Source organism: Gavialis gangeticus, unplaced genomic scaffold (assembly GCF_001723915.1).
Source record: "Gavialis gangeticus isolate Ggan-Ray unplaced genomic scaffold, GavGan_comp1, whole genome shotgun sequence".
Lineage (NCBI taxonomy): Eukaryota > Metazoa > Chordata > Crocodylia > Gavialidae > Gavialis > Gavialis gangeticus.
The window spans coordinates 10582190-10590446 of record NW_017728993.1 but is presented as its reverse complement, the minus strand read 5'-3'; the positions used below and the strand labels follow the sequence as shown (position 1 = coordinate 10590446).

Below are 8257 nucleotides of genomic sequence, written 5' to 3'. Positions count from 1 at the left end.
CTCAGTGTTGGCCATGTGGAGCTTAATATTGCTGGCTGAGTATCCACAAGCAGATCTCAGAGAGATGGGCCAAGATGCATGACAGGATGGAAGGAAAGGGGTCTTTAATGGTGAGGACAATTTGGGAGTTATCTGTGAAAACAGTATGTGAAGCTGCCATAGCTAAGAGCATGTGGATGGCTTATTGAAGGAATCCAGAATCTTCTTGTGGTGGGTCAAAAGTAGAATAAATAAAAAACGGGAGCCTTGATCATTTTGGCTGGTGAACTGCAAAACAATTGTCATTCCTAATGACACCAAAATGTTGGCCAACACTAGTATATAGCATTCTGAACCATGGAGACAGCATTTCCCTAGCAACAACAATTAATACCTACCTGAGACTAGAGTGTAATTTGGACTATCCACCCACAAAGCAGAATAGGAACTCCCTCTGCAGGCTACCCAAAAGCTGGGTATGTCTTGACAGCCAGCTAGAGTGTGTTTCTTCAATCACATCTGTTTAATCAAGTTAACTTAGCACAATTACGAAGTCCCAATAAAGGCTGGCTAAGACAATACAAACAATTTTGCCCAACATGACTGGAACACAGCCACCCTCTGCTCATCATATGGCCCTTCAGTCCAGGTGTGAATCCTTAGCCTCACTGAACTGAAAGGAAGTTTTGGCAATTAATTCCTTAGGACCAGGATTTCCCTAGGCCCTGGATAGTAAATGGGAAGAGAAGGGAGAAATCTTACCTTTGCTACCTTTCTAGAGCCAAGTCCTTCACTGGTTAAGGCAATGTGAAGGGGCTGGAGGGCCAAGCCAACAGCAAACAACCTATCCCGGACACGAGGAGGAAGCAGGAGGGGAAGCATGTAAGTATTGTCTTTTAGTTCCTGGGTTACTTCTGAGCTGGGGAGCAGCTCATACACCAAACCTAGTTTGGCACTAAGCTTAACAGTGTGCTCCAACACACATTTTCCAGTTTCAAAAGACACTTCAAATTTATGAGGAAGGACAGAGGACCCTGCCCTCCCCCAACACTTACATTGTGATGGCCAGGGAGCAAACACACAGGAGGTGGGGACCTACACAGAATGTACTCCCCTCTAATTACACACACACACATGCATGCACACACGCCTGTACAAAGAAATGGCACCAGTTCTTCTGCACAGAACATTCCACATCTGCAAGAAAGAGGCCAGAAAACCAAAAAACTCCACAGAGACTAAATAAAATGATGAACACAAAAGAAGCACATGCACGCAAAGCCTAAAGAGAAAGGCATTACAAAATAGAGCCCTAAGAGGAGCTTTATGATCTTTCTTTATAAACCATCAGCAGTAATCCATTGCAGGCAAGGATGATTATCTTCTCTGTGGGTCTGAAGATGGCTGACAAGGCCTATCCAGGCCAGTTTATAAAACCATGGAGCCATTTAATAAATGCAGCTACAGTGATTTAAACCAGCTGACAAACTTTCATCTCAAGTACAAACCAATGGGTAACTATTTTCCATGAACAGCAGATTGATTCCCCTTTATACATGTTTTCCAGGAAGGGAATTATTCATAAAAAGAATTGCAAATGTGAGGTTAAAAGTGGAGTTGGCTGAAAGATGAAATGGACCTTTTGACCTATTTTTCCCCAGAAAGAGTGAGAGAAAAGTTGGCTGAAGTTTCTAATATCTGAAGGGTTTCTACCAGTTGAAAGGTGTTGTACGTTTGCACAGAGCAGAAGACGTATGAAATTCTTCTGCAATGGCTAAATCTCCTTTTCAAAAAAGGACAAAGAGCCTTATTCTCAACAGCCAAGTGCCCTGAGTATCGCTGCTGAATTCCCTTTCAAAAGGAGTAAATGAGACCACATAAGGTGCCTATACACATGCTCCTATGCCTCTAATTAGAACGCACCAGAGCAGACTCGATTAATCAAGTTCAATTAATTAACTTGATTAATCAATGAATTGAGTCTGTTGGAGGGTTCTAACCAGAATGCCCCAGCATGCCTCACTGTCATGTCTATTAAGCATCCCGCATTTCAAAATGGCCATGGGAGCACTTTAACTAAAACTCACCCCTAGCCATTTTGAAATGCAGGAGGCTTAGTACATGTGATGCTATGGCATTTTAATTAGAGCAGCTATCCAGGAGCTGTTCTAATTAAAACATGCCCCATCCCCCCTTACGCACTCCAGGAACACGTGTATAGACACCCATGGTGTCAGGGTGAAAAAATAAAATATAAATTACATAAATGTCACAATAGATAAGAGCCTGATTCTGAATTCATTTCCAAATCAGGAGTAAAGCAGGAGTTACTACATTAGGCTATGTGCAGATGAAATGAGAGGCATGTGTGCATGACAATTTAAAGTAGGCTAAATGTTTTTGCACTGCTTTAATGGTGTTGGTGTTTGCATGCCTTGGTGGTGTATTGCGTATTAATTCAAGCCACTGTACAACATTCAGCAGGTAATGCACCTTAAATGACTTGGGGCTCAGCAAACTGAGGAGTTTAATTTGTTGCCCCTACAGCCGCAGAGTGAAGCAGCGGGCTCCATGCAGTACCATGGCTCTGCAGACAGCCTGGCAGCAGCCCAGGAAGGCAGCTTCACCCAAGACAAGCAGCAAGCCTGATCTCCACCCCCCACCTCCCCTGGAGCCTGCCTGCCTGCCTGAGCTGTGTGGGGGCCCGGTGCTTCCCTCCGCAGCTGCAGTGCCCCCCAGGACTGCCTGAGCCAGGTGCCTGCAGGCGGGTGCCACCTTGGGGGGGGTGGGCGCCACTGCCATGGAGGGAAGCACCAACCGCCCCCCCCCCAGCCCAGGGACCACACTGCCTGCCGGCAGCTCACCCTCCTCTCCCCGCCAGAGAGGCAGGTAACTCAGCGGGGTGTATGTACAATATGGGGGTTTAAATACCCCTAAATGGAAACAGTGTTTTTTTAAAACCCACCACTTCGATTTAGGGCCCCCATTTCATCTACACACGCACTTAGTGCCACAATGGGCAAGAGAAAATCAAAGCTATAATGAAAATGTCTGGTAGGTCCTCAGTCCGTAGGATCAACCGCTGTCTCTCTGTTCCTGTGCTTGGTGACAGGCAAAGGTGGCTTGAAGCAACTTTTGTGCTTTAGGAGTCTGATCCCCAGACAAATAAGACTGGGGGAGTCCTCGAGCCAAGCTATACTTGGCTGTTACAGCTCATTAGTAGCCACCTTGCAGCCAAGCACAGCAAGACTGTACCAGTGGGCACAGTGAAACTATGCCTCTTACCTCCATGCTCCATAACCCTATAGCCATGATAGCAGCAGTGCCATGGAGCTCCCTCCATGGGGCTGCTTTCCCAGTCTCCAAGAGTTTAGGTGGAAATTTCATTCCTGTGTCCAAGAGGATACATCATTTCAAATCTCTGATTTATTTGATGGTAGTTTTAACCCCACTTAGAAACGGGTCACTTTTGTGATTTATTGATTTCTTCTTCCCCTTGTTAATTTAACTCATTTCTTAGTAAATTATTCACAGTTAATCATAGTAGGAATAAAATTAGTTATAGTGCTCACTTTGCTGCAAAGGGAGCGTAAATAACTTTTAAAGCAAATTGGAAAGAAAAACACCGTATGGTAAAAAAAAAAAGAATCTAGAATATGTAAAAGACAATGATATTCCAGAGTGGGCAGTAAATTAAGTTTTTGCCCACTTACTGGGTAGAATCGTTCAGAAATGTACATCCCACGGGAGCATGGCTTTTACAGCAGGTTCCTATCAATTGAATTTGCCACATCTTTTGGGAAACACACCAGTTGGAAGATAAAACCTCCCCTGCAGCATTCATAGGATTAAAAAAAGCCAACCCTGTTGTGTGCCTCTTGTGCCCACTGGAGGAACATAAAACCATTATATTTAAGTATCATAATAGCCAACATATGCTTTTTCTTAGAAATGACACCACCATCTGGATTAAGTTCTCCTGATCATTTCAGACAATGTTATGATTATTATATCTTTTTTTTCTTCAGGAGGAAGAAACTGCCCAGAGAGCAACTACTTTTTCAAGGGGGAATATACTGTTTTTTATTCCTAGCCACCTGAGATCTTGAGAAGGGCAAGGGGAAACTCTCTTAAATTTGATTTCACGTGCTAATTGATTATGAATGTCTAACCTAGGTATCCCTCAGTATGAAGCATGCATGTCTCCTATTGCCTTTGGCCATATGCATTAAATATTACAGTTAATAAAAGTATGTAATTACTGTGCTGATAAAATTACACCATATTATTATCGAAGCAGTCATCTGCACTTCCATACCAGGCACTAAATACTGCACTCTAGATGGTGCAGAATGAATGAGAAGCAAGTTTAACCCTTAGCCTGCTCATAGGTCTCTAAATACATTGGAGAGTAGGAGGGAAAGCCTTCTCACCTGAATGAATCCTTACTAGCCTCATGGCTATTGTCATGAACATAGCAGACCTTCTGGGCCACCACATCCAACTGGCTGTAACTGGAAATGGGCACGCCGGGATAATTGATGTACTCAATCTGACCATGCACAGGTGGCATGGAGATGGCATACAGCAGCTTCTCGGGTTTGCTAGTGCCATCTGTTGCCACAAGAACATCTGTCGTCAAGGTCACCCTGTCACCCTCTGTTAAAGTTACAGGTTTGGTGAGTAGAACAATGTCACCTAAAAAAAAACCCACAGGGAGAAAAATTTAAAAGGGGATAATCCTTTTACATCCGATACAGGAGGGAGGGAGGGGGAGGGGGAGGGGGTTGGAAATCAGCCTTTTATACAGAGGGAGGGAGAAGTTGTGGAAATGAAGCAGAGAACACTGCAGGGAAAATTAACAAAGAACTTTATCAAAAAAGCTTGGGAAAAGCTTTTTTTTTTTTCTTTTGTAGCCTGCCAGGTTTTAGATCTCTGTGATGGAGCTATGTTTTGTAGCACAAAGGAAACTGAACTTATGTGCATGCACAGCGTTTGCAACAGCAGAGTCACAAGGAGCTAGAAAGATTTCTTTTAACGTGTTAGACGTATACACTTCCAATTTTTAACTTAAGGTCCTCATACAGTGTAATTGGCTCCACTTTGCATGTTTGCATTAATGCATGTATATTTATATGGAATGCATGGAAGCTTTCCCAAAAATATTTAAACCAGCTTGGAGTTTTTCTCTTTGTGAAGAGAGACTGACCTATTTGTTTATAAAGAACAATTAAGTTAATAGACCCAAATGAGCCAATGGACAAAATGCCTTAATGAACTAAGCACAACACTGCATTTTAAGCTGATAGGGTTATGTGGTGCTGTAGCCTCGGCAACAGCGGCTCTTTTTCCATTAGATTTGTTCTTAAGCATATCACAAACAGCAAAAGAGAATCAACACAGTTGTTGCCTGTTTGCAAAACAGCAACTTAAAGGAATTAAAATCATTAAGCATTTGAATAACTGAACAATTCAGAGCAGAAGGAGAAATAATTTGCCTTTTCATAGCCCTTTTATACTGTTCTAGTATCTCTTCCTCTCAGTTCTCCTACGCTACAAAAAATTAAAGTGCTAAAATGACAACACAATGAACTGTGTGACAACATAGTGACAAAGGTGCAGCATATTTTGGGGTCTTGCAGGGCACAGGATGGCTGGTCTTCACGTGTGGCCAAAGGGTGAGGGAAAGGGAAGCTTTATATTTGATAGTGTTTAAAAAGTAAATAATACTGTGCAGATTTCCTAGAGCGCTGCTGCGGGTTCTCATGTTGGCAACAACACACAAGCACAGCACAAACCAGCACTTTTTATGCTCCACATTTTCTTATGTTGCCAACTGACCTTCATGTGCAACAGTACGGATGAAAGGGAACTAGCAACATTTAAGCATGATGAGTTTTAAATATATATATATTTTCCCTTCCTACTTCAGACTCCATTCAGCGTTTTCTTTTTGTTCATCTCTAACTAGCTTGATGGCTCTCTTTCACCCCAAAAGGGTCACAAACATTAACCTTTTCATTGCTAGTTTCCCACTGCATCTGTTGTGTTGTACTTGCCTGTTACCAAAAATCAATGAAGTAGAGTTGGTGGAATGATTAATTTCTCAGGAAAATATTCATGGTTAAATCATGGTCTAAATAGCACGACTTGCTTTGCCTTTTTTTAAATGACAGTACAAAACATTTTAAATTAATTTTTAAACTTAACCCGCAAACCTCCTCTCCCCCCCACGCACCCCCTCAGTCCAACTTGGCGCACACATACTTGGAAACACAAATCTTGGAAGATTAGGTGGTAGTCGAAACTGTACAGCCACTTCTTAAAACAAGAGGTGGTGTTTCTCCATTTTAGGTTGAACTTATAAAAAGGTATTAGTGTTATTACTCTTACAAGGTCCATATGAAGATGGGTAGCCATTTCCTGGTGGTCTTCAAAAAACCTCAAGGACTAGAGAAGCATGAAGGAGGGTGATACAGAGTTACTAAAAGTAAGATGGTCAAGTGAGAAATCACAGAGGTGGACCCAAATTTCAGTCACTGTATTAAACCAGGGATTGTGCTACCATACCCCAGCTGCTTGCATGGGGATCACTGCAGAATAAAAATACCTCACTTGTCTATAGCATTTTGCATCAGTACATCTGCAAATGCTTCAAAGGAGGTGGGTATCATTTAGCAGTCTGTCCTGATGAGGAAAGCAAAGCATGGGGAGATGAAGTCACTTGCCTAGGAACTCCTAAACAGGCCAACTAGGAAAAACTATTCAAGGCATAATTCTCTACATTGGGTGCTGGTGGTGACAGATGCTCCCAGCCACATGCATGTTGTTATTTCTTAACATTTCTAGGGTCCCCACTATGCTAAGCACTTTGTGAACAACTCCCTTCCAAACAGCTTGGAACTAGCTGTCAGACAAGACTGAATGAACAAGAGCAACAGATACCAGGAAGGAATTACATCCCTTTGTAATAAAGCACATGGGTTACAAATGAAGCACATGGGTTAGCGAGATTATATAGATGCTCAGCTGTACCAAGACAGATGCCTGACCTGCGTAAACTGTAATCACACAAGTGAAGGCACTGGTGCAAAAACTGTCTTCACTAACTGAGGATCTGGTTAGTCATCCTCACATCTTGAAAAATGGCTTATGTACTTAGTAAGGCTGTGTGAAGCTTCAGTCCCTGATTCAATTTGGCAGAGATTTGGTCCAATTCAGAAAGATTCAGTGATTCAGACATAGACACAACTTTAAATGTTTTTTCTGCATACTTCTAGGTAGCAGGGGCTCATGAGTGCTGCGATGCTGGGGTGCATGGAGCATTTCACAGATGCGTGGGTGGCTCCCCAGCGCGCTCGGCAGCAGACCAGAAGTCAACCAGAAACACTTCCAGTCCACTTCTGGGTCTGCTGGGGAGCATGCAGGGGGCCCACCCTGCACCCCCCCAGCTTGGTGACTGGTGCCTCCTGGGCCTGGGGGGGGGTGCCTGGGGTTCCCCCGTGGCCACTTGCCAAGCTGGGAAGGGTGCGGGGGAGCCCCCCTGCATGCTCCCTTCAGACCCGGAAGTGTACCGCAAGTACTTCCGGTCTACTTCCAGGTTCACCACCAAGCATGTGGAGGGCCCCCCTGCACTCCTGTAGGACTCTCCATGCACCCCAGCATCACAGGGTTCACAAGCCGTGCTGGTACTTAAAGGTATGTAGAAAAAGCTTTTAAAGCTGTGTCCATGTCCGAATCGCTGATTCTCCAAATTGGCATTGAATCTTCAGATTTGAATTCAGCTGAATCGAATCAGGGACAGCGATCTGAATCAACGGACTGAATCACTGTTCCTGATTCGGGCCGAATCCAAATCTGAATCGAATAGGGCCCACTTCGCACACCGCTAGTACTTAGTTCTTTTTGCTCTGTATCTTTTCAAACACCAGTGATCACTGCAAAGCCTCTGTGAGAGGTAAGTGGTACTGTTCATATTTTAAAAATGGTGAAAATAAAACAGGAGGGTTCTGGGCCAAGTGTTCAAGAGTAGTTCCTAAATCTGCACACCTCCACTTTGCAGATACCCAACCTGGGACACCTTTAATTGGGAGGCTAGCAATTTTGGATGAGCCTTCTATGGCTGTTCTACCAGTGATGCAGCTACATAGATCAGTGACTACCCTTTTAACAGCCATCTATCTAGTAGAGCTGTGCGAAGCTTTGGTAGCTGATCAATTCAGAGATTTGTCCCAATTCAGCGACCAAATCTCCAAATCTGAAGTGAATCGGTAGGCCC

At 43.7% G+C, this 8257-nt stretch overlaps 1 protein-coding gene across 1 annotated transcript in view; it reads right to left on the bottom strand.

Moving 5' to 3' along the window:
- LOC109305295 (FRAS1-related extracellular matrix protein 1-like) overlaps nt 1-8257 on the bottom strand; it is a 111777-nt gene that overhangs the window by 10991 nt on the left and 92529 nt on the right. Inside the window, 1 exon segment of the mRNA XM_019528293.1 lies at nt 4413-4677. Coding sequence (XP_019383838.1) covers nt 4413-4677 — 265 coding nt within the window.